Genomic DNA, 27,963 nt, shown 5'->3' with positions numbered 1-27,963 from the left:
CAAATTCTCCTGTCTGCAAGAATCTGCTCTCTCTCCACACCCACATAATTTGTCATCGAGTTTATCATTTCACCGTTTTCCTACTGAAGTTTCTTCTTTTACTTTCTCACACACAGTAATGGATTATGCCGTCCTTCCTAAAGAACCGTGTTTCATTCAGGTTCTTAGATATAGATTAGGTGTTCTTTCAATTTAAATCTCAGAATTCAGAGGAATTATGCTGATTAAGTCTTATTGATATCAGGTCCAATTACTCTACCTCTTGCAGTTTTTTCTTAATTAGACAAATAATCTTGTTAGTTAATCAAATTCAGAGGAGTTTGCTGATATGCATCAGGACAAAATTCTGTATTTATGATTATATATTTTGTAATTTATGTGTTTTCAAATATGAACGAAATGTTACTATGCCATGGTGGAAATATATTTATATTTAAAGAAAACCACTATGCTTTTCATATAATAGCGCAGCTGTGGAGTATGGGTGTGCTGATGCGGAAAAGTGACTTCTTCTAGAATGGCCTGCCTATCCATACCTGCAATTATATTGAGTATGTGTGTGTGAAACCTTCCAAGGAGTGCTTATCAAATACATGAGACACTAAGACTTGGTTATTTAGAATTCAATAGGGGAAGAATAAGAAAACCAATTGACGATGGATCTTTGCTTAAGCCCAATCCAGAGAATTTTGTTAATATTAAGTATAAAATTGAAGGTATATTCAGTTTTGTGGAAGAATATAGGAATTATTAAGTAATCTGATTAATGATTAGACCACTGTATTTACTGATTTACCTTTTTTTTTTTTTTTTTTTTTCCTCTTGAATTGCACTTTGTTGGTCTAAAAGACACAAGTTTGCAATGTAGAAATTGAGATCTCCAGGACAGATGGGCTGATCCAAGGATTTGTTGGCTATCACACAGGTGCAGAGTTGGATTTTAGTGTCTTCAAAACATGTGCACCGTTCTTGGACACAATGCTAAGAGTCAAAGCTTGATACCAAAGATAATATTGTCCAGAATTAAAAAACCTTTGAGGACCTAATAGCTAATAAATCTGACAGCTATAGCTTCTATCTTCAGTCTTCTTTCATTTTTTCAAATACTCTTCCAACAGTTCTGAGGGTTTAGTTTGTTTTGTGACTCTCTGTGGTAAATTTGTTGTTGGCTTTTGGTCTCCTCCCTGCCCAGTGTGTTATGAAATATAATACAAAAGAAAATATAATTGCATGCACAGTTTGCATTAAATTAAATTTAAAAATTCAATAAATGCCCTGGTTTATGCAAACTGATAGATATCAACATTTACAAGGCAGAGTGAAGCCAGTGCGAAGTGAATGCCCATGGGGCAGAGTAATTGACTGATTAGGACAGGTGGCCTTTAAATGCTCCAGCTAAACTGGAATTAGGGGCGGTGGTGGTAAAGTGATCGTTAAGACAGTGTTACCGCTAGCAGGTAATCGCTTTTAAATGCAGTTTAACTTTAAACAAAACCACGACATTTCAATGGCAAAAGAGACCATCAAGTCTAACACTCTTTGTGATGCTAAAAGAGAAATGGAAGCATGACCTTTCTGAAACTACCTGATTACTTTAGCGGGAGGAAATTCCTCCTTGAGCTCCGTTCACCAGCAAATTAAAATGGGACTATTCTCTGAAGCTTGTCAGGCTGATTACACATAATGCTGTTAGTGCCGCCGAGGTGAGCCAGCTCTTTTACAGTGATGTACATATACCTTGATTAAAATCACACATAGCCGGGGTGGTAATAAAAAACTATAGGTGTTTCTGTATTATGTTTGATGTATGAGATTTTCTTTACATTGCATGTAACAAGCAAAATGCTAATATTCATGAAGTATTCTAGCACTGGCCAGATTTAATTCACATAAGTTCTTTCATTTAATTTGATAGAAAAAATTGAACCAAAACCTCAGTCAAAATAACACCAAATTCTTGAAGGTTTTTAATCTTAGCATATGGATTTTCCTGGAAACCCATGATGAGTTTGCCTCTGTAACCTCTATTTGAGCTATGTTTTGGTAACACTAGTTATCTGTATCAAGGATAACCAGATTACGTGTGAGTGCTGTGCAGTTACAAGTAGGTACAATAGCTGAGTCCTGGCATTATCTCTTTACATTGACTTTGCCCTATGTTTCCTGCTGTCGTTCTCCGTGGTACTTTTTGTTCCTCCACTAGATCTGCAGTTTTTCCTTTCCCTTGGCGGATGGACATAATCAAAATGGTCTGAAACCACAGTTTCTTGAAATAAAGTTCACTGACAAATTGAATTAAAAAGCAAAAGTTACAAAGACAATAAAATATTTTACTGACAGCTGAAGCTTTTTGTCTACCAGCTATGGAACTTAGTAGAAAGATTATACTTTTTATTTTGCCATGCTGGGAAAACTTAAGATTTTTTGCAAGCAGAAGTTGAAGAAGTTTTCGTGTTTCACTAGAGATGCAAAACTGAAACACCTCTACGATTTTTATTTTGCAATATTCTGTATATGATTATTGCTGAAACTTCAATATAATGTTAAGATCCTTCGCCTAAAGTCTTCTGTTGATGAAAGAGGCATTTTATTCACTTTCATTTCTTCTACATATCCAAAGTATCATTTTATATAGAATGATTTTCTTTCATAAATCCATCATATTTTGTGAGCTGTCTATTTGATATTAGATAGCATATTTAATTTGCTTTACTGAGTTTCTTTGCTAAAATGCGTATTCAAAATGCTTTAAAGGAACATTAAGATTCCTGTTTAACTTCAGGGTCATGGATCTGATAAAGTAGAACTGATGTGTTGCAGGGTTGGGGTTCTTTATTCTCCTTCTTAGAACCAGAGGTATAGCAAGATGGAAAAAAATATTAAATTAAACTTAAATTGTAGAAGGAACGGGTGTTTCAATTCACTGATGAGTCATACTCAAAATGACAACGTTGAATTAAAAGGTATGCTGTTTTAGGATTAACTGAACAGTTTGCTTTTTGTTTGAACTGTGAGAGTTGAACCGTATTTCATTCAACCTTAAATGATTTGTGTTGTATTTATTTCATTGTGGATTTTACGGAAACTTTGAAACGTATAGTTACATTCCAAGTACAAATTAACATTTTGAAAGGGATGGAATATTTTGACTTATCCACTAATTCATAATTAGGTTTGATTTCTGCCAGCATATTTATTAGGTCTAGTTTATATTGTAAGGAGGTTTAAGTGAGGCGGAAATGTGGAATGAAATAAATTTTACAAAGTTAAAATAGACCTGAATCATCCCTCAAATTACTGGGTGCCACAAAACTCTGTACTTCCAAAGTTTTGCTTGGTTTCTTGCATGGAATATCTTTGAAATAAGGAAAATCTCACACTATGTACCATCACTCATGTTAAATAAATCGTTTCCTTTTCATCACAGACAATACACCATTTGCTGCAGTTTAGTCTCATAATTTGTATACTCAGATGCAGAACATCCTTTTGACATATAAAACATCTATTTATCTACATTAGGAGAACCAAGTTGTTATATAGGTGAGCAGGGGACCTTTCACACTCCAATTTGCAATCTATAAATAGTGTTGGAATTAATTCAATTTGGATTAAGTAAGACTGTTTTCTAATGCATTGAGTAATGTTTTGAGAGGATCTCATTCTCTTATTTTCTGTGTTAGACAGGGCTATGAAGAACTGGAAAGGCAGCTGAAAGAAGTCTTTAAGGAAAGGAGTAATATTCTTCGTCAACTGTCGAAGACTTCTAAAGAACTTGAGGGAATTAAAGTAAACCTCCAGGTTAGGCTATGTCTTGATATCTGTACAATTAATTACTTTGATTTTTTTTAATATATTCATATATATTTATTACAAAAATGTGATTTTTTTTTAATATATAGATAATATTTTGTTGATCATGTAGTTAGCATGAACCTGACGTTTTAATGGAAAATGTAATCCTCATGAGTTAGGCCTTTTGCTCATTTACTGAAAGTCATAATGAAAATCTGAAAATAGAACATAGTGGAACAAACAAGGAAGGGAAGGAAAAAAAATAAGCTGTCTTAGTGGAGTTACCACACATTTGTCATGGCAGCTACTGTAAATGGATTTCCCTTGCTGCTGCAGGTTGCATCTTTGCTGATGAGTTACAGATAACTGAGCTTAGTTTAGCTGCTCACTTGACCTGCCTGACATGCCATCTACACGGACTGACTGGATTTACTACAGGGCACTACTTTACAAGTTTAGCTGACAAATTGTGCTAGATGTGCCTGCAGCTGGAGCTGAGACACCTGCATTCAACTTTTAGGTATTATGGGTAAGCTGAAAGGGTAATAGTCAATTAACTCTGGAATCAAATTAGCTCCTCAGAGCAAAAAGCAGATTAAAAATCCAGTGCTCTGGGTTGGAGATCCTGAAATCACTTAAGAGCACGTCTGTCTTTCACAGATGGTCTGTTGGTCTGGTAAAAACATACAGACTCATCATCGCTTGAGATTTGTCTCTGTATGTCATGTTATTTTAACATTTTCCTGACATTGCATGTTTATTGTCATGTTGATGTAAGCTAGATGAGAAAAATATAAGAAGTAGCATCCCTATGTCTATTCAAAGGAGAATTCTGGTACTGTGTCTCAAGAGTGTGCGATATATTGCATTATTATATTGTCTTATATTTCAGACTTCTCTAGTTCTAATTAACGTGAACTGTGGCCTATTGAACCTTTCTCCACTGCTTTTTTAGCATTCTTCATTACTGTACGTGTTTTCTTTTTAGGGAAATGTGCTTCTCCTTGCAACCAAGTTATTTGAGAATGATGTTTCTTATGCAGCACAGTTGAAAGCAGTACTGAGCAAAAATATACTATCAGATGTTTTAGACTCAACACTGCAGACATCCAGATATAGGCAAAGAGCTGTAGTATTGTCTTCTGTATATACACATTTATCTTTGTCATACAATCCTAATGTTTTTACTAATTTGTAAATCTACTTGTTTTATTTGATCAGCTCTCATTTAATACTTGAAAAACAGCTATGTACAGTTAGTTATGGTAAAAGAAAAGTCAGGGTATTCCTCTATTTCTCACAAGTGGTAATATTTGTAATTCACCAGAAGTATTTTATGAACAAGGACCAAATTAATCATTTCACAGATGAATAACATTAAAGATTTCTTTGATAATAGATTTCTTCCTTTGCTATCAGTCTTTGAAAAATGATGAAGCATCAGCCAAAAGTGATGTGCAGAAACTTCTGGAAATGGGCCAAAAGCAAAGGTAAGACCTCACTTCCTTCTCTTTCCATTTCCAGACTGAAAAAAACCCCTTCAGTTCTTCAATACACAGCAAATAAGGTCCATAATAGAATACCTATAGAAGTTCTAAGTTTTACTTTGATAGGGAAGAACCAGATACTCGAGAGTCTTTCAGGTATTCCAGAAAAATCTATTAAATGATGCAAGCAAGACTTCAGCTAATATCCGATTTAAATACTTATATTTTATATGGCTTGGGTGCAACTGAAGGTGTGCATCTCAGCGTCACAGCTGCGTCAATGTGTTTTTATAGTGGTTTGATTGTTGAGCAGCTTGTAGGAAATAAAAAGATTAATTAAAGGTATTAATGGACTGTAGTATATAGATCTTCTGAGAGTTTCAGCTATGGAGTGTACCACACCACAGCACTTCCCAGAGGTGGACCCTGGCTGGGTGCAGTATGCACTGTGCTGCTGAGCAGCCCTCACCCTCCTTCAGAAGAGAAAAGGCTTTTACAATATACTCTGAGAAAATGCCCTGGAGCTGCTGCAGGTACTTGGCAGCTGTTTATAGGCTTACTGGATTTTACTTCCAGAGAGCTGTATAAGTTGAGTGTAGGATGCAGGTATTGAAAATGTGCCAGGGAATCCCCCTCAAAGAATTTCCCTAAGTAAGGGTCGCAGCTTATTTGCTTAAAGCCTCAGGCTGTACTTCATCTGGAACAAGCAAAGAACAGGAAACGTACTGTGAGGCTTAAATTTATTGTGTTTGAACCCAAATACTAAATAGATCCTGATATTAATCTTATGATCTACTTTCTTTTGACAAACGTGACCTGTCTGTGAGCACGACTTCGATTATTCTCTGCCATGATGGATGGCACAGTAAAGTTTAGGGTGCTGGAATCTCGGCTTGTGTAAGTAGGTGTAGTCCTACTGACTTTAAATTAGTTGTGGTTTTTTTTTAATCCCTTTTGTGTGAATTCTTCAGTACTCCCCAAGTTGCAAGTAAAACTTGGTCACTTACTATGATGCCTCAAGTTTTGTTCCATGCACCATCAACGCTTTGAAATGATCACATCTGTTTATCCGATAAGGGAAGCTGTATTGTGCTGATGGTGCCTTGGTTTCATGCTGCTCAATCGCTATTTCAATTAAATCTATTCTCTACTAGTGTTGCCAAAACTGATAAAAATAGTAGAGTTATAGGCTAACGAGCTAAATGATGTAGCAGCTCACAAGTTCTGTTCCCGTATAAACTAGATGGTTTCCATTCCAGTTGAATTTTCAATGGGCTAAATTATTATCTGAGTGTAAACCCAGTTCTATGTCGGTCTTCTGAGAAGGTTTATCTGTGCAAGCAACAGGCTTGAAAAAGCTCTGCAGCTGTTCCGAAATATGTCACTGTTCTGCTTTGCCACAGCTCCAAAGTGTGTCTCATGCTGTGGGTAGAAAGAAGTGGCCCATGGAGGATCTCAGCCCCCTGCAATTCTCTCAACTGGAGAAATTCTCTGAGAGCATCAGTAATGTGAAAGCTTTTTTGATTCAAATAAAGCCCAATCCAAACAATTATGCTCTTGTTTTGTTTGTTTGTTTGTTTGTTTCTTCTTACCCAGTTGCATGCCAGAATCTTCTACTGAATTTTGTGTTGCTCGTCTCCAGAAAGAGCCAGGAGAAGGTTAAATTTTATCGGAGGGTCATTTATTTATTTATTTACTTACCTACCTTTTTATTTATTTATTTACTTACCTACCTATTTATTTTAAAATAGGTGTAAACTGGTTCTTATTGCTAATAGTGTGACTCCATTTCGGTGCATTTTCAGTAGCCCACATTACTTGCTTTTTTGGTGCCAATCCTTTTTGCTAGAAATTATACACTGGCAGATGTTTTGCACAGCAGGCTACTCAGTTGATGTAAAAGGTGGCCAGTTTCCATCATAGATGGTTTTTGTCTTGCGTTGGCACTATAGTTCACAGGGGCATTATAATTTTACTGGCAGGACACATAGACACAGTACATCTGTCTGTTAATTTGAATAATTAAATGTGCCTTTTCTTGACTCTGAAGAACTATTTCTTAACGGACACTTGTGATGAAGTTTGTGTTCTGTTTTTTTAACAAACTAGGGAAGAAATGAAATCTCTCCAGGAGGCCTTTCAAAAGCAGCTTAATGAGGCAGCTGAGAAAGCAGAAAAACAGCAGGCGACTGTGAGTGATTCCCTGTCCCTCTTTCATTATTTTTGTTTGTTTCTTCTTTTTAATCTTTCTGCCTTGAGAATTTGTCATTATCTCAACTAACTTTGCATGTAAAAAGCTTGGATTTCAAGTCTGTGTTTGTACTCTATAAGCTTTGGAAGAAAGGACCTGAAAAAATTGTACATGTTCAAAAATGCTAAGATCCCTGTCTTTACCAGTTTCTGTGGGTTTTAGATGTGTGTGTCCACTTTTGGATATTTGGGCCTGGAGACTTGGACCTAAGTCCTTTCCCTGATTAAATCATCTTTATGGGCCTTCACGTCTCATCTATACCAACGTGCATGGTCGTACATCCACTGAGTTTTTTGGAGTCACTACTGATTTTCAGCAAGAAAATAGAATCATAGAAGCATAGCGGAGTGTCTGATTTTGACCGTAGTAGATCTAATTATCACTGTAGGAAGGCATTAAGTCCCATTAAGATTTCATGCTTTAATGGAATTCTGGTTTTGGATAAACTGTGCAATGGGTTGGATTTTTGTGTAGCGCTGTGAGGCATAAATAGCCACATTTTGCTATTGCAGAAAAAAAAAAAAAAAGTAGAATCATATTTCCTTTTTAATTCTAAGGTGCAAAAAGGAAAATTTTCCTATGTTGACTAGTAGTATTCCCATAACACGAACATCACTGATCATAAAATGACTGGTCTCTAAAAGGTCCCTTCAAACCTCAAGTGTTCTGTGATTCTAACGCTCGACTTGAAAACAAGCTGCTAGAAGGGCTTATAAATCTATTTTTAGTTTCATACTGAATAACTGCTGGTTTATTGAGTAATGTTTTACTGTCTTTCAGGCAGTTGCTCAGTTGTCTGAAGGGTAAAGAGGCTGTTTTACCTATTCTTGTGTCTCTCACTACATATACTTACTGGATTTTTGTTACTTGTGATTTTGTCTAGAGAACAAAAAACCTCTTTTGTTCTTGAGGGGAGAAAAGAAACAAGCTGAATGCTGTGTTGAACTTGAAAAGAATAACATGTTTTTGAAGTCTTTCTCAATAGCCAAGGCAGCATATATATCCAGAAAAAGAAAAAAATCTACAGTTGTTTTAAGATGGTTTTGTACTGAGGTGAGATATACAGTCTTGATAAAAAAAAAAAATGAGAACGTAGTTATCTCGGCCAAGAACTCAGAATACACTGGCCAAAGGTTGTCATTTTTCAGGTGCACGGAGACATTCCCACCAGCTTTATTGGCACAACAAATTCTAGTCCTACAAATTAAAGGTGGAAAACATAATTCTTATTTAATCTCTGTAACAGATTTTTATATTCAAGAGTAATTCAGCTGTGGACTAAATACATCTCAGATATAGTGATTGGATTATTTGCTCCTTGTTGTTCCTTGAGTTATGACGCTATTTTAACTTACGCAGCACTGCTTTATGTAAACTCAGTCCAGACCCTAGCACTGGGGAAGAGCACAATATTTGTTCTACACAAGTCAAACAAAGTCTACAGTTAACTATAAGCAAAAATATTACCTTGTGCAGAAACCAAGAAAAACCCTTCAGAGTTTATAACAGAACTTGGCTTGGAGCGGTGTCAGCTGGTTAGAGAAACTGAATTGTTGAGCTGCATCCTAAAACTTACTAATAATAGGATATTAAGTTTGCCACTGATTTTTAAGGAAAGCAGAACTACGTCCTTGGCTTGTGGCATTTATTTCTTTATATCTGAGGGTACAATGTACATAATGAAGCTCACAAGTACGGTGAGACTGAATGCATATTCAAAAAATCCTTCGGGATCCTCAGATAAAAGCTGCAATAGAAATGCAAATAAATATTATTACTGTCACACAGGGTTACTTAACACTTGGTTTCTCCATGTGTTTCATGTTTTTCTGAAAACAATATGAATGCTATGAAAGAAAGTCTAGGTACTTTGAGGCAAGCCTAGCTAGGTGATGGGAGCTTAAATTTAATTCTAATTTAATGAATTGTGAGTCTTGTTTCTAATCCAATTTAAGCACATTTTATTCTGCAAGATTTGGTGAAGTAAATCTTGATTTTCATCAGAGTAAATAAGAATAGAATTACCTTTCTGAAAGCCAAATGAATGCAACACTGGAGGGGGGTTGGAAATACATATGTCTTTGCTGCACTTGCAAAGGAGGCACAGTGCAATGCTTACTGTATGTTAATTGGCTGGATATATTCAACAGGGAACACCTGCCTGAAGGTGTTTTTTATTAGGTAATGTAAAAGTATGCGTAAGAATTCATAAGAATTAAGTCAAATTACATGAAAAATAAAATGGGATATATTCAAGGACTCTGACCAAACCAAAAGAACAAAGGAAACACCACAGCAATTCATTACACTTTGCATCCACATCTTGGGCAATGTACGGCAAGACTCTTCACCATCAGCTGCACAAATGATTCATCAGAAACAATGTTGTGAACCTTATTGTGTATGCTTATCCATTTTTTGACCCTTGAAGAGAGAAGCCAAGAATGGTAGGCAGTTAAAACTTGTTGATCTGAGGATCTGCTCAAGTGTTGGTGGGTACAGTCTCTCTGAGAGCAGCCAGTGGAACTGCTGCAGGTAATAACAAATTTCTGAGAGTAGAAGCAGCAACTCAAGCTTGAGGAAACAAAAAAAGATGTAAAGACATTCTTGTGCTTTACAGTACTAATCACACTGAGGACTGACCTGGGGGCCCTTAGCAGGAGTGAGCACTCCCTTTCTGGGTTGTCTTCTGCATCTGTAGCACTAACATAGAATCAGAGAATCATTTTGGTTGGAAGAGACCCTCAAGATCATAGAATCCAACCAACATATGAAGAGCAGCAGCAGTCCGCCTTGGGACAGGTCCTGTCTTGAAAATATACGGCAGACCTTGGATAAATTTATGCCTCTTGTTTCAGTTGCTCTATCTGGGTTACTAAAATCTGCAGAGGAATATTAGTTATCGTAAGGAAGGATTAAATTTTAGACTAGCTCTATGTTGCAAAGTTCAAGGACAGATATAGTCTTCCAGAAAGCATTAGGTTATGAGGGAGCTTCTCTACAAACCATCTCACACTAGAACTGTGGATTCTTTGTGTATCAGAAAGCATTTCTTAGTAGATGAAGCTTGCTAGGTAGGAGCACCACACTGGGTTTAATTACACTACATGTATATAAAATGTGTAAGGTATAATTCCAAATAACCTGTTGTGCTCTTTAACAGTTGATATAGGTTGACAGAGCTTTTTGTTCTGCATTTAATATCAAATACCTAAGCAATTTATAATAGGTTGTTATCTGGTGAGAAAAAAATATGTCAAGCTAGGTCTCTAAATGTGAAGTGGAACCACTTCTTCCAGAAACAGAATTAGCGACTGTGGACTAATTTTCACTTTCGTTAGCAATAAGGCAGAGTGCAAATGTCACAGGTATCTTGAAAGTGGGGTTTTTTTTCTAGTGAATTTGAATAAATAGCGTAAATAGTGATTCTGTATCTCTGCATTAGGTTAACAGGCTCTTCGAGCTTTTTGGAGAAGGGCTTTTCACTTGACTGTACTTGATGCTAACTGCTTGTATCTTAAGAAATAGTTATTTTTTGAGGAAGTAACCTTGAGGTTTACAAAGTTGTCTCCCAGTAACTGCAGTAAAAGTTTATAGAAAGAGCTGGATAGCTCTGGATGAGAGAGACAATAAAGAATTAAACAGAGAAATGCTCAAAAGTAGCTTTACTGAATAAGCTTACTCTGCCTTTTACTTTCTGTTCCTGTTTGTGTTTTATATCGTGCTGACAATTTTTAAAAAGACATGGTGACAGAATTGTTTGACAAGACAATTATAGTAGTCTGTCAAAATAAAGGAGGAAATATGTCTCTGTAAATACCTTTTTCCCAGTTGCTCAGTGTTCGTTATGAAAACTGAGAATTAAGTAATACATTATGCATGACTTGTAAAAATAAACAATATGTTTATTTTGAAATCAGTAGGGTTTTTCTTAGTAATAAAAGACTAATAGATATGGAGAGTCTATTCAGAGATATCCACCACCAAATAAGAATCTCAAAAAACATCACAAACTGATGCCTGCAATAGTTTTTTTTTTAAAAAATGTTCATTTCACTTCAAAAATGTTTATTTTGTTTAGGACCTGTCATAAGGGCTGTTACCAAAGTCCTGAATGTGTCTTTGACAAAGATTGGTTTTATGAATTAAAATATAACTTACAACTTAGAAGTTGTATTCATCTAAGAAGTCCTAGTAGGTAGAAATATATTTAGCTTTGCTTTTAAGAGTATTTAACACTTTGTAGAACACTTTTTCCCAAAAAACAGAATATTTCCTATGTTTTAGGTAATAACCTAACAAGTTTTCCCTGGCTTTTGGGGTCAATTCCTATACCGTAACTTGAAAATGAGATAATGAAAATTACTAGACTATGTTAGGGTTTCCAAATATTGCCCAAATAGTTAGGTGTTAATGAGTATATTCCAATCTCATCCTAATTGCTCATGGATTGGTCCTGAGCAAGACACAAGAAGTCTGGAGGTAAGCAAATACACGTACAGCTGAGCTTTGACTGCGTGGTAATGATGTTAGATTTGGATTCTTCTGTCCTTCATCTGTAGTGAATAACTAACTATTGTCTGACTCTTAAAATTAGATCACTGCCATCTGCTAAGGCATTCTGTGTTTCAATGGGGGAAAATTTAATTTGAACATTTCAAGGTCACAAACTGCTGTGAGCAGAGGCCACTGGATGGAAGCTGTTGCCTTTAATAAATGTAATGAGCTCTGAAACACACAGTGCTCCGAGTACCTTGGATGTCTGTCTCCCTGAGACAGAAGCAGTGTCCTTGCTTAATATTGCAAAGTTCAGCCTTAGAACAATATATTTTCATTATGTATTTTCATAATTACAGCTAGATAGTAATTAAAGGCAGCCAAGATGTGGAAAGACATGAATGTCAAACAAGAACAAAGAGCGAGGAGAAAAGAGGAAGAGATGTAGAAAGTTTCTTTGTTTCAATTTTTCAATTTCTCTGCCTTTTAATTTAGAGCTGGGCATACATATCCATTCTTGTTTATTATGCTAGCAGGATTTGGTGACTGAATGTAGAATTTTTATATCTCCTGGAAAATCATATTATGCCTTGTCCTTGAGACTGACTAAAAGCATCATGCAAAGGGTCTGATACACACTGATCTGCCTTAAAGCATGAAATTACAGACATAGATGCACATAAATGGATAGATGGGGTTATCTCTACATTAGCTCCAGTAGACAAGCCATATAAATTCCTCCTGGGTAGCTCTCTATGGCTGTATTTTATGACTAAGTGGTTCTTCAGTTGTTAGAGATTTAGTGGAAGAGCTTTAAAAATGCTGTTACAATATGAAAGCAAAAAATGAATGACTTCATTAATGTTGATATTGCTTTAAAAAAAGAAAGAGATGAAAAAATATTTTAATTATTTAGATAAGTTAAAGCAGTAAGTCTGCACTATTCAATATGTCCATACCAGTGATATCAGATGCATGTGTATGTGAAAGGTAATTAACAAAACTTACTGGTTTAACTAACACAGGCTGCAGGTGTCTTAAATATCTCTCCCCTAGAAGATCCCAGCTGATATTTACAAGCAATGTATAGAGAGCACACAGATAATAATTTTGATATCATATCTCTTAATTATTTCATATAGCTTTGGATTTGGAAATGAAGTGCTTTGAAGGAGTATAAATATTCTCTTGAGAGTTAGGACCAAAAAAGGGAATGCTCTTTAACAGAGGTCATTGTATTATGTTTCTCAGTATTTAATGGTAGCTGGTAAATCTTTTGAGCAGCTGAACAACCAGAATTCACCATGTGAATAGTTATTTTACTTTTTTCCCCCCATATCATATTTTGATTGTGACCTTTATTTTTTTGTTGTGCAAAATCTTCATATGTATTGTACAGTGTACGTGGGTGAAATTTCAGTATTTGTTGACATGATTGTTAGCAAGTGTTTAATATATTCATCTTCCACTAAAACAACACCCTCAGTGATAACTGAATACACAGTTAGTATTTCCACAACTAAGCCACTTAGACAAAATTTTGGAAGAGTTTCCAAAAGAAGTTCTATTTATACGTGTGTCAAGGGTTTAGACTGCGGGGTGACAATAAAACCCTGGCAGATGTATTGTTAACCTCCTCTCCCCCCCACTTCCCCTTTTTGCCCCTCCCTCTCTCCCCTTCCCACTCAGGACAGGCGATCAGGAGCAAAAGAAGGACAGAGAGAAGAGAGTAGGAAAACATTGAAGGTGTTTTACTAATGCTACTAATAAGAATAGAGAAAATAATACGAAATATACAAAACCAATCTTGAAAGTCTCAGCAACTGCAGAGCTGACACCCAAAGTCCTGGATTGGACTCTGCAGCCAACCGGAGCTGGATTCAGTCTCTCTCTGGCCTCAGTTCGCAGGGATGACTAGCAAGGTCCTCTCCTAATGTTGGCCATAAGCAGAAGGGAAAAGGGAAAGGGACGAGGTCCTCGTGATCTCCCACTTTTATATGAAGTATTCACGTGAATGGAATGTTATACACAGTTGGTCAGTTTCCTGGTCACTTGTTTCTCATCGCCCCTCTTGCGAGATGTCCATTCATGCTTATCAATAAGTTTGCATTCCATTGCTACGTTTACCAAAACATGTGTCTGGTTCTCCAGGAAAATGCAGTTAATATGAAGCTTTAGCTGACAGGCAAATTCACTAAAAGAGAAACTTGTTTTTAACAAAACCAGGACAACGTGTCAGGTGGCACTGGTTTCATAGAACCTCTACCTACTTTTCTCTCTTAAGTGAAGATAGCGTTCCATGGCTTCTCCTTTGATACAGATAAAAGTGATGTCAAGTCCGGTAATGGTTTTTAAATTACTGACATCTGTCTCCTTGAGTGTGGACATGATTCTAAGAACAGCTGTCACATCAGGCAGATTGACTGTCATCTTTTATTTGCATGACAACCAAACCATTAATCTTTAGGTCAACGTCTCTATAATCTAAATCTCTTTTCTTACAGAGGTCTTGTTTTCCTTAGCAAGTCTGCTGCAATGTCAGAACAAATGTAGCTTCCCATGGAACGTGGGTAGAATTTTGTGTCAATGGGGGAGAGAACGCGGCATGGGGCATTAGGTATATAGGGATGAGTATTTTACTAATTAAGGTATCCAAAATCATCCTCCTTCAAAGTGAAAAGAATGTGTTCTTTTAATCCTAGTAGTTTTAATTAAATCCTTCTTTCTCCTATTATGTTCCATAAGCCAGGAGGAAAGCTCAATTACTGAAAGAAACTCAGACTGATTTGCAAAAATAATCCTTTAAACTGTGTTTGATTTAAATCAATGTTAAAACTAAAATTGGAATTTCTACTTTCCAAAGCAAGTCATTGAATTAAATAGAAACTAAAGACCGAATTTGAATGCTTTCACATATAATACAGTTTATCCCATGGATGGGTCTGATCAGAATCAAGGGGTTTATCTCATTAGGACCAATACTGTGGAAATCAAATCAAATAACTGTGTAAGAAACCTACTATGGTAGGTGTTATGTTCTAAGAGAGTTAAAAAGTTTTTAGATCATAAAATTAGTTACTATTGCTGTAAAAATCCTTAGTTCTCTGAAGATCATGTGGGACTTCATTGCAACACATAAAAACCGTATCTACTGGTGCAAAAGTAAAGTAAAACTATTTATGTACAGTGATTTTTCTTCTCTTTTTTATAAGTTTTCTAGTAAGTACCATGCTAAATGTTTGTATATCTAGAAAATACCCAACTGTGGCCTACACCAATTTGGTATGTAAGCAGAAATCTTTTAAGATAACTTGTTGCTAGAAACACATGCAGGGTGGTGGTGTGTTCTTTCGTGTGTCTGTTGTTTTTGTTTTGTTTTGATTTTTCAAAGCTGTTAGTAGATTAAAACAACAATTAATGGTTGAACTGCTGCTTACGTACATTTTAACAACTCTCACTCAATGTTTCTTCAAACTTCTAGATTAACTTCTTGAAGACCGAAATGGAAAGGAAGAGCAAAATGATCCGTGACCTCCAAAATGAGGTAAGAGGAACATTTGATTGTCATCACCTTTCAGAGTTTACACTGCGAGAGATTATGGTTTTGCTTCTTACTTGAAACAGATATTGTTGTAGTGGAAAGATAAAACTCAAGTGAAATACTCTAAACACAAAAGCAAACAAGAATGATGCTGAGCATTTAGAAATAGTATTTTATTGAACACAACTGTTGATTCTTTGCTGCTGGTGCATAGGTCCATAGTACGTTTCTGTAACTTTTACTGTACTTATGAGTTGTGCTTTTTCAGAAAGAAATACTTAATTCAGTTCTGTAGATTATTTTGATACACAGTGAAACTTTCTCCACAGTGTTATTACCTGCTTTAAAAATAAACAGCAAGAGGGGGAGAAAGGAAATGCAGTCTCAGAATTGAGGTTCTTAATAAAATTTAAAAAAACCCCACAGTCCTAAAATGTTTTCTTATGCTTTATCTGTCATGAATAGTAATCCCAAACTGATCCCAAAATCCCAAATAAAACATGTTTTGGGGTGGTTTTTGTTTTGTTTGTTTGGTTGTTGTGTTTTTTTTTTGTTGTTGTTGTTGTTGATTTGTTTGTTGGGGTTTTTTTTTGTTTTGTTTTAGTATTAAACTGAATTCATTTTGAAATTTGGTCTTGGAATCAAAACTTAAAAACATATGAGCAGTATCACTTTTTTTTTTCCCCCTTATCTTTTTTTCCCCAAACAATTTGTTTAAATCAGGTTATAGTTTTCCTTCCCATTGCTTCATTTTGCAAAGGGCTTTGCACTGGAGAACATTTTATTCAGATGATCTCTTGTTCTCTTACCAATTAGGCTTCCTGCCTGTATCTCTTCTGTTCACTTCTTACGTTCTTCTTTTCTAAACTATTCTGAGTTTGATGTTTATGAAAACTTAATCTCTTTAAAGCACTTATTTAAACAGTGATCTGTCTTGGGTCAGTCTGAAAAAAATGCACGTTACTTTTTAGCTCACATAGGAAATATTATCTCTTTCAGTTGCTCACGTTACTTAAGCCACATTCTCAGTTATCTTTATCTACGGTGCTTTCTTTTCCTACCTGTGATCACTGGATGCTTTTCAATTGAGCCTGTTAATTCTAATAAATCGTATCAGCACAATCCTATTGACCAGCCATAAAAAAATCCTGTCTCTTATTGCACACTTCAGGCATACTTCATTAGTCAACAATCAAACCATCTGACTCTTAATGATTTTCTTAGATAGGTCAGTAGATATCTGTAATATTTAGTGTATTTATAGCACATTTGGGAAGTCTGCTATGAAAGCAACCTCTGGTTTTGGCACTGAAAGTGTGTCTTAGTTTAAAGATGGAATGATTCAGCAACACTTTATTTCCTGATACCTGGTCAGCTCTTGCAATTTCAGACAGGAGGTTAAAGTTGATGTACCGAAGTTGCAAGCATTTTAGGCCTATCATGGGGCCCATCAGAGAAATATCTAATACGAATACCTACAATTTTATTATTCCAGTTATGTGTCAGTCTTTTGTGACTGGATCTACATGTGTTTTGCTGTCCTGCCACACTAATGCCCCTTATTGCCCTTTGTTAGCAGTTGCAAACAGTCTGCTATTAGTTCCTCTTCGACTCACCCCAAGGAAGCCCTTGAAAACAAACCAGAATAATGTCTTGTCTTGGAGGCTGCAGGGCTGGCTTCAGTCATTTACTGGGTTGTTTACTGTGTAGCTTTTTTCAGTCACATTGCAAATGTCTGGGGCTAAATGAAGTTTCAGTCTGGTTGGGGTCTCTAAACTACATGAAGAATGAAAAAAAAAATGATTTCTCTTTAGTATCTTGGCAAATTCTTGGACAACAGATGAACACACGGGAAAATATATATATGTAAACTGAGTGGTTGACATTTATAGGATCATAAATATTTAGGAAGTATTTTTCATATCTCTACTATCCTGTCACACCTGGTTGTGTCTTTGAGTTGTTAGGGCAGTATTTTGACTAGAAAGCAGCAGAGAAGGTGGATAGGGATTTTATGAGTCACCGAGTGAACAGTTTCTATTCTGTATAAGTGTTATTTGGGGCATCTATGATTGGGATTTCTCAGAAAGCAAAAAGAAATAGCATATTGAAAAATGGTAGCTAACCTTTGAGGGAGAGCAGTGATTAGAGATAATGGTCTAGATGAGAAGGAAAAAATACCAGGTGAATAAAACAACTTTTTGGTTTCCTGAAGCCTTCAGTGATGTGTCTTCTACTCTGGCTTTCCTCCTCCTCCTCCTTCTCCACATGTCCAAATTACATAGGATTTAATTACTATTCAACCAAAATTATTCAAGAAGATCCGTCTGGTTTGTATTACTCACCTCTTTTAGATCGTAAAATTAAAAAGAGGAAAAAAGTTTTACTGAAGAAAAGAAGAAGGCTACATTAATCTCTAGGGAAATAGTGAATTAATGTCTAGATGCCCTAAATGGAACTACGGAACCTTCCAGTACTTAATACAAATGTTTCAAATTTGGTGTGGGAATAAAAGGATTAAATCTTGCAGAATGAATATAATAACAAAGACATGACTAAGGGAAAGAGACTTAATCTCATATGAAGCAAAGAGTAAATGAGATGTAGAAAAAAAATGCAATAAAGATTTGATCTTCTGGGTTTTCAAAATTAGATGAGAATTGACTGCCTCTCCTCACAAACCACCCTGCAGAGCTTCCCCCCCAAGGTTTCCATTCAGATGATGGATCTGCCATTCTTTTGTTGCCACCCTATCCAAACACATTCACTTAGGTAAATACTGGAAACTTCTCTTGTTTCTCATTTAATGAAATTACCTGAAACATTTCAAATTTTATGTTGACGTCTTGCAAGATGCTGCAAGAGCTGTGGGATAAGACTGTGGCCATTCTTTGTTTTGCACATATTTCAGGTGGAAACACAGGATGGTACTTGTGGTTAACGAAATAATAGTGTCCTAGCATGCCCTGGACTTGAGAAGCTCCAGCATACTGTTCTTGGCTCAGTCAACTAGACTTGTCTTGAGAAAAATTTGGTTTGAGAGAATTGCTTAGTCCTTCTGTGCATCAACTACTGTGTGGACAAGGAACTGATAGCTATACCTACCTAATGGCTTTTTGTTCAATTTCTGCACTATGTTTGCCAATTTCCTAAAAGTAAGTCCACTAATAAAAGTTTTTCTGGAATTTCAGTAATTGTTTTTGTGGGCCTAAATAAGGTCGTTTTATTTTGACAAAGATTTGATTGAAATTAAATGGTATGATTTTGAGAAAACATTGTGTTACGTAGGTTCTGCCTCCAATCACTGAATATACAGTATGCTTTAAAAAAATCCTGTTTGTAAGATTGGATATGCTATATGTTTAAATAATTGACAGCATTTTATATATATATTTTTAAAAGTGCTGTCTGCATACAGATAGATAGAGACAGATAATGAAAATGGACTTCCTTTCATAGCTACTTTTGTCCTTTCACCCTCAGTTTATATTGGCAAATTGTGAATTTTGAAATGGCTCTTCCATGACTGTAAAAATAATTCCACGTTTAGTTCTGTTCTTTCAGCACATGCCCTGCTGCCATTCAGCTCTGCAATTCAGGGATAGGAATAGACAATGACACCCTTCCAACTGAATGCAGCAGCTGTGATGTAGTATATGAGAAGAGGACATTGTACAGAAAGGCAATTTTCAGGCTATTCATGGCTTTGAAATAAAAAACCCACCAGTTGACAACAAAAATAGTCCGTGGGGTAGAGGAAAAAATGTGCCAGATCCATCGCATAGGGATTATGTGTCTAAAAAGTCTCTTTTTTAGAGGTTTCTGAGTGCTTCCTGCAATACCAGAAAAAAAATCTGTCAGACTTCCAGCTGTAACATTGTGTGGATTGAGCTAATGTAGTCTAATAAAGGATTGACATGTAAACAGATAGGGTCTTATTTTGAGAAGTATATCTACTATTGACAAAGAAACCAAGGGGCTTAGAAATTCAGAAGCGCTAGTGGAGCTAAGAAACTTGGCAAAAATGCAGACTAAAATAGAATATGCATAAAATACTTTGAAAATTTTCACTTTTGGAAATGGCCTATTACAGAGCGTGCAGCTCCCTTCTGCCATGGCCATCATACATCACTTCTGAAGAATTATGCCAAAACTGCTCTAAAAATGAAGCTAAAGCAGGATGCTGTGTTAACCCTTGTTTATATAAGAAACATCATGGACCTTAACAATTGCTATTTGGCGTTCACAACCGCCTGTTTTTGGCACAACTCTGAATATGCACATGCATGATGGATTAATTTCTTAAATGAATATCTTTTCTACATTGTGTGTCGTGCATTTTGCTAGTTTGCCATTCATATCCTACTGGTACAAAAGCCATCTTCAGTTATAGTGCCCTAGCTGATGTATGCTTATATGCAATTTTCTTCAGATAAATGAGTCAGGAATTTTTCCTAAAAGTTAATAAAAGGTGTATATTCTCTACTGAAAGGTAGTGAAATGTTATTCAGCATTGTCACGTGGATGTTATAGTTACCTCACATTAGACTTACACATGTGTATAAAGTTTACTCCTATTTAAACCATTTAATTACATTTGATTAGATAAGAGATAACTGTTTACCTCATCACATATTTGGCCAAAGTGTTTTTACAGTAACTCTGTGTATATCTACATGAAGGTATTATATGTTAATATTTTTACAGATTTACAACTATCCCATATTTTTATGAAGTTGATCCAGTGGTTTATATCAGGCAATATATTTCTTTGCTGTTTAGGCTGTGGCAGAACTTTGCCAAATATGACTTACATAAAATATATGTAGTAGTGCAGGCAATACAAAATAAAACAGGAGTGGAAAATGAATTTTACTGTAGCTCTCAATAATATGTGTTCTTTTTGCTAAGAAGCACAGTTTTAAATAACTACCTTGTAAACAATACTTTTGCTCTATTCGTGTAAAAATTGTGGTTATAGCTGTAGTGTCGAATAAATCATCCTAAAGCAGAATTTTCTCCAATCTCTTTGTGCTTAGCTGCACTAATAAAAGGTAAAGTCACAGCAGTTTAGAGTCTCACCTGATCTATTGAGAATTTCATGCCCTGTAGGGTGAATTCCATCAAATTGTGTTGAATTATGGTGGGGAAAAAACCCAAACCAACAAACCTAGAAACCTCCCTTAGTGAAGCAGAAATTAAATTTTAAGGCTTTGAGACTGTATGCTGATACTGTTCTATAAAGGAGGATATCGTAGTTCTTTACTCTCTATGTTCTGCAGATGAAACTTTTTGTCTGTCCTCCTGAGAAGAAAATTGGGTAAAGTTTCCTCTTTGGGCACTGCATTGGTTCTACAATTCAGAAGAGAACATCCACAAGTGTCAGAAGCAGGAGCACTGCCCAGGGAAAGGTGAATGAGCAGAAAGAGTACAGGGGCAGATATCATTCTGCTAAAGGACTTTGAACTTAGTGTTTCTCGATTGATTACAGCTTCTTTTGAAGTAAAAATAAAATCCTATTTGGAAAAAAAAAATATATATATATATTTTCTTAAACTTGTTCTATGAGGTTTTTTACTGAAAATGCTAAGGAAAAGGTGGAAAAAGAGGTTTAATCACTAGAAAACAGCTCTTAGGTGACAGTATATGAGATCATACACAAAACAAATCCTACTGCATCAAGATTGTCAGTGAGCTATAGTGACACAGCAGTTCTGTTTTCCTGATCTTGTAGACTTGAGTGTAGGACACATTTTCTCAGTTACTGTTGTATGATAATAAGAATCAGAGCATCAATTAGAGGAGTATGATGGTTCTACTGTGTCTGAATCCCTCCCTCCTAGGGACCACCATATCTTTGGATTCTTCATTCATTCTTTAAAACTGGAGCCAGTGTTTCATGAATCTGATTCACAACTACTAGAAAGTGGAGGAGATGTTCAAATAAGAACATTTAGGTAACATGCATCCTTACTGAATGAGAAGATAAATACATACCTATTAGGGTTCTTTTCAACCTGTACTTAGCCATGATGCTTAGAAAACAGCTTGAATTTTGCCTAATATTCTTTATCTGTCATCTTTTCAATTAACCACAATGTTGAAAATCATAGCAGTTTTCTTCTGTAATCCTGCTGAAGTTATTCTGATGTCTTTACTTAATTTTTTCATACTGCCCAGGACACTGTGTTTAATTCTTATTTCTGACATCCTCCCTCATTAATCCAAAGTTCCAAAACGGGTCTGAATTCTACATTTTTCTTGCTCATCTAGTCTCAAACCTTTGTAACGGGCTTTTTATCCTTGAAGCTTAATCTTTTTCAGTTGTCATTTGTAGCAAAATATCATCTGTGGAGAAACGAAGGAGCAATTTCCAATCTGTGCCTTCATTTCCTTTCATAGGAAATTGCTACTGGTAATTAGTGCTCCTGGATACTGATGCTACGTAATGCAGTAGTGTATAAGGTAAACTTCTATAAGCATTTCAAAGATCAGATTGATTAGGCTGTTGGGATAAGGGAGGTGCAAGTATTCTTTGATCCATTTTGTCTTATTTTTATGCAAGTATAGCCAGTACGTTTGAAACTAAGGGTTAAGAATAGGAAGTCCTAGTAGATCTTTCACTACATCTTATTTCAAAAAGGCAGCAAAACATGAAGAGGTTACCTTGAATAGCGAAGTTTAAAAGAGCTGTATTCTGTCCTTTGCAGACCTGGCTCCTAATAACATCTGTTGCAGCTCTGCCAGGCAACAGGGGCAGCGTAAAACCTAATTAAAATCTTTGATCTCTGAACTTGTGCAGACAGTTTTGTGAATCTTCGTGTTATCCCAATCAGTGTTTTCAAGCATTACAGATCTCAAGGGCGAGGTGGCTCAGAGCCAAGCTCTAAAGAACTTTAAGCACAGATGACATTTTCCAATTAATGTAAAACTTTCTCTGAAGCTAGTGTAAGTTTTGCCATACAGGAGAAGAAAAACACTGATCTTATTTATTCATGTTATGCAGATAAGTGGAAAAGTTTGTGTTTAGTACCAAGATGTTAAAATTACCTAGTGGAAAGAGTGCTTAAGAGGAGGTAACAATGGTATCTGTGGTTAAAAAAATAATGAGAAGCGATACTTCAAAATCTTGAATAGACACTATTGATTTTTATCCTTAGATGAAATAATAAAAGAGCATTTAATAATCAAATTTCCGTGGTTTATAAGGAAAGAGAAGGTGAGCTGCTGATTTCTACATTACAAATAATGCTGTCAGTTACTTATATTTGTCACTTAGGATCAAAAAAGAGGGATCATTCTTGATGAGCTTTGAGTCATCCAGATTTAGTATCAGAGTATTCTTTGCCTCTGAAAACATCACACAGGACTTAATGGCATAAGAATTTATGAAGATATTTGCGACATGAAAATGCACTTGGCTTATTAATTTAAAAAGTTGCTTAATAAAGTTATTTTGCACCTGGAATGCTCCTGTCCTGGGCTGAGAGCTCTCCAGAGGCTATGAAACTCAGACTACTAGATTAGTTGGCAGGGACATGGCTCTCATAGTTCTAACTAGATTTCCATGGAAGTCAATGAGAATTTAGAGGAAAAAAGACTGGTGAACCCCGAATTGATCATATTATGGTGCACCATACAAAACTTCCATTGATTTCAAGGGAGAAGGCTTGGAGTGTTTGCATTTTCTTTAGGATCATACTGTTGAATACAGAGAAGTTTATTTGTTCACTTCATCAGGAGCAGAGTGTGATTTTAAAACTACTTTTTGCTATGTAGAGGTTTAATTCAACTTGAATGCTGTTGTTTTCTAGTTTTTAATCTTAATCAAGATGAGGTGTAGCTGGAAAATGTCACCTTCATACAGTAAAGTATTTTTCAACTGAGGGTTAATAGCCTTTGACTTTATGAAGATTATCGTCCTTTCCCACGACTCATTATCCTCTAGTCATAATTTGATCAAACTGAATACACTATTTGGAATTATAATTTCAATAATTTTATATTCAAAGAAGATTAAAAAAAAAGTAACAAAAATAAAATACTTAATTGAAACTCATGTTAAAATTATTCAGGAAAATAGCCTCATGTAAAATTTCTAAATTGTCAGTCATGTTACTACCTGAGCTAAGGTGTTTGTATAAGCTCTTCAGCCATAGTGTGACCCCACCATGTTCTTCTAAAAGAAGTAGAAGCACATGAAGGTTTTTTTTCTTGACAGCAAAAAGAATTGTTTCTCACCTTCTTTAAATCTATTTCAGCCTGAAACCCCGGAATATTTTCAAATGCAGAAATGTTTGTCCCTGCAAAAAAATTCAGCAGGGATATTCAAATTTGTTCAGCTTTTGTATCACATTTCCTAATGAATATCTCAGCCTTGCTAGTGAATTGTTTGACTTAAAAATGTGAAAACATTGTGCAGTGGGAACAAAACACTCTCAAATGTGACTGTCCTCTTCCTAGAAAATCACTGCAGCAATTCACTTTATATTACTCTAGTGACAGGAAATAGTTCACCCTCAGTGTCCAGTCAACCTCATACCAAGTCTTAAATGTAGAAATGGTGCTATTCTAGGCCAAAAATTCCAATTTTCTGTTATCCAGAAACATTTTAAAAGGCTTAGCTGTGGAGTCTTCTCTCTCACATTCCCTTTTGAACACTGTTCAACCATATTTGGGGCTGCAGATGTTAATGGAGAAGGAAATATTAAACAGATCAGTCAACTTGTTGCTAACGTTAGCTAACTGGAGTTGTATTGATTTTGTTTAGTTGTCATTTAACTAAAGAAAGCAGGTTTTATAGCTATGCTATAATTTAAAAACACAGTTTTCATTAGACTGCCTCAAAGTATCTTTGCCATATCTACCCATTTGTCAAGTTCACCTGTAGAAGCCTTTCCATGGAATTAATCTTCTTCAGAACTTGATTTCACAATTTTTATAACCAAAAATGTTTAAAAATGACAACCACGATAATACTTAAATTACTCCCTTTTAAAAAAGTTCTCTGTCTTGTAAATAATTTAATACATGCAGCGTTTAACAGGTGTGGAAATGTTTCTTAAGTGAAATTATAAGGGTTTAATCAAGCAGGTGCTGCTTGAAATATTCTGGAAGGTGTTGTCTTATCTTAATTTTCTTTCTTGAATAAGGATTTTTGAGTGGTATTGTATCAAATAACTACATGAACTCAGGAAAGGTCTGCATGAATTAAAAAAAACAGTAAAAATGTGAGAATCTTGTGGTTCATCCACAAGCTGTGCTGTCCTTTAATGTATTGTGATTAACATATTGTGATGACTTGCTTTCAAATGTAAAGTAGGTATTCAGAAATATTTCAAACTATAAATTTAATCCTTAACCACGTCCTGGTTTTGTGTGTGTGTGTCTGTGTATTTTTATGTATTTGCATGTACATTTAAATTAAAAACATTCTTTACATATTAATTTTATTAAGGTTGACCTTAAAATAGTGTTCTACATTTTTTTCACACTATAACTGTCTTACTACAAAGGTGAGTGGAGGAGCCAGACAGGACACTCAGCACTGTAATGAGAATATTGTTTGTCTTTGTAAGCTTCTTAGCAGAACTATATGTTCATAGAGAGAATTCAAGACCATTTGTTTAAAAGAAAGAGAATATTGCTGGTTGGTAGGTGATTTAGAGTGAGAAATGTGTCTTTTATAGAGACTTGGAGAAATCTTAAGGAAATTTTTTTAACCACATTAGTGCGTTTATTTTGTGATTCCTAAAGTAAAAGTTTAGCTTCCTCTGTCTTTTTTTTTTTGTTTGTTTGTTTTCCAATCTCTGGAACTGGGCTTTGTACTGATAATCTTAACAAACCACTAATCAAATGAACAGCTGTATAACTCTTCTGCTTTCAAGCCTCAGCAGAGGTAATTCGGTGATTCAGCCATCTCAAAGTCCCAACAGAAGTTTGTGAAGCATTTGGACAATTAGAGCGATTCAATTTCATCTGTTGAGCTTTGCATCAGGATCCCTAAAGCACATGAGTGTGTTTTGATTCTCCCATCTGGTTAAGCCCTGGTATCAGTATCAGCATCACCCCGAAGCTGGATGCCTTTGGTGCAGCACGGGTGGTGATGGCTCGGTCGACTGTTCTTCACCAGCCCCTAATCAGGATTCTGTTTGTTCTGTGCCTTATTTTCCTCTTTCCTTACTTGCCAAATAACATTATTTCTTGGGTTAATCAATTAGTCCAAGGAACAATCATTTGGACTACAAAAGTAAAACAAGATAATATCAATTGTGTTAAATATACTAATTAGGAATAGAATCACATACCTGTTTGGCTTGGTAGATTATAAGTCTACGTCATGTTTATGTCATACGTTGGCACTGTTAGTATTTCAAAGCATAGTTACTCATACTTGCCAGAAATATGAGTCTACAAATGTATGAATTTAAATCCCGAACTTCTGGGAATTTGGAATGACACAGCTTTATCACCAATGTGGGATTTGGATTTTGAGAAATAATTATGGATTCAAGACATGCAGCTGTTGAGTGTAAGTTCATTAAAAGTGTTCCTCTAAAAATCCAGCTGCATTCGGAAATATTGAAATACATTTTACAGATAAAAACGTACTGCTTTTAAATAGTATGTGTAGTCGGTTGTAACTTTAAGAAGAATTCCTGAGCAGTGCACCTTCTGTGACCTAGAGCCAGATCTCTCAGATATTTCTGAAAAGTATATGAGCATAGAAGTTATTAAATTTTGTGGGCAGATGCATTACTTAGATTGCCTGCCTGTGACTGACAGACCAATATTCTATTTAATATCATGGGATTGGGTAAATTACATTTTTACATCCTTTCTTTTCCAAGACAAGTATTAATGTGAGATCTGCTGACTGTCAAATTTTCTTTCTTGTCCAAACCTATTAACACTTAGTTTCAACTAAAATACAAAGGAAAAATGTAACAGGTATTGAAATATCAATTATGGGTTGAATTAAAAAAAAAAATAAATTAATCCTGCACAGATTTTTGTGGGTACTCTCTTAAGAACAAGTGTCCTGAATGTTTATATATTTACTGCAAAGTGGAAACATTTTCATAGAGGGGATTAAAATTCTTATATTTTTCCTTCCAATGCCAACAATTCTGGGATTAGAGCACCCCTAGGAAAGGACAGGTAGTTGAGCATTGGATCTGCCCTCATTAAGAAAGGAGCCAGCCTTAGATCTTCCCCAACTTTAATGAGATGCAACAGGTCGGCTCTGGGTTTGTGAGTTTATGAGGTAAAGGTGAGATGCTGAAACCTGCCCAGAAGCACCGTGTTAGTCACCTGAGGTTTTAATCCTGTGGATTGAAGGATTAGAGAGCAGAGACAGAGTCTCTCATTTATGTATTTTAAGGATTTACCTGTGTGGTTGCAGCTCTTTGTGTGTGATGTGTTTGCAACTTGGATTTTATACAATGTTGAAAAACACAAACACTAATAAGACCTGTTGTCTGACACCTGCTTAGCATTAAATCAGTATAATTCAGTTCAGTAATTTCAGTGAAGCTACCTGACTTTCCAGCAGCTATTTGGATCCATATTGAAGAAAATACGGATCTCTTGCATTGTTTTTGTGCTTGTTATTTTTTCTCTACTCTTATAAGCTTATGTCACAGTTTTCATGTCACTCCAGGTTCTGCACCTAATGAGCACATAGTTGACACGCTTGGCCTTTTGCTTTCTGTGTAAGCTTTTATTCTTATGGGAGCAGTAAATAGTACTGGGCTGTTCTACATCATTTACCCCTCCCTGCCTTTGTAGAGGAGGTATCATTTATATCTTTTACTTCTGTGTCTGGACATAGGCCTTTTTAATGTATTGTAGAGATAAATAAAGTGTATTTGTCATTTATTTTGCTTTTCTGCATTTCCCAGTACCTCGTTCAGATAGCAGGCCCCTTCAGGATTGTGAAGCCTTTGGTGCTGGGGGAATCTACGACAATGTTCTCCATGGCTATAGCTGCATTTGCCAGGTCTCCCAGCATGGACATCTCAGGCTGAGTTTGTGCGTAGTCATCTTAAATGACCAGATACAAATTACTTCCCCTCCCCTCCTTTTCCTCTTATAGTTTTATTTTGTTTTATAAGTGGCTTTGTCATCACTTACGTGTCAGTGTGATACTTGATGTGGTTACCCAGTGCTGCTGACTGGTGTCTGGGGGCATGGGGACATTCAGCTCATGATGGACATTGCACAGACTGATGCAGTCAGTCCACAAAGGACAGAATATCTGGCTGAGTCTCCTCTGCTTTTCCTGGGCATTCTTGGGATAGATTTGTTGTCTTCTTTTTATTTTGGGATGGGCAACATTTTAGTCCCAACCAGATGAGGTTTTTGTAGCATTTGTGATAGTTCTCCAGATG

General features: G+C 35.8%; 1 protein-coding gene across 1 annotated transcript in view; it reads left to right on the top strand.

The window, feature by feature from the left end:
- Positions 1–27,963, top strand: part of LUZP2 (leucine zipper protein 2) — a gene marked incomplete at its 5' end in the record, with an annotated part of 167,349 nt that overhangs the window by 73,442 nt on the left and 65,944 nt on the right. Inside the window, 4 exons of the mRNA XM_082058070.1 lie at positions 3,684–3,801; positions 5,215–5,285; positions 7,392–7,473; positions 15,512–15,574. Of these exons, the coding sequence (XP_081914196.1) occupies positions 3,684–3,801; positions 5,215–5,285; positions 7,392–7,473; positions 15,512–15,574 (334 nt within the window). The remainder of the gene's footprint in view (positions 1–3,683; positions 3,802–5,214; positions 5,286–7,391; positions 7,474–15,511; positions 15,575–27,963) is intronic.

This window comes from Streptopelia decaocto, assembly GCF_964273445.1.
Source record: "Streptopelia decaocto genome assembly, chromosome: 7".
Lineage (NCBI taxonomy): Eukaryota > Metazoa > Chordata > Aves > Columbiformes > Columbidae > Streptopelia > Streptopelia decaocto.
The sequence above is the reverse complement of the archived record's forward strand: the minus strand, read 5'-3'. Positions and strand labels throughout refer to the sequence as shown.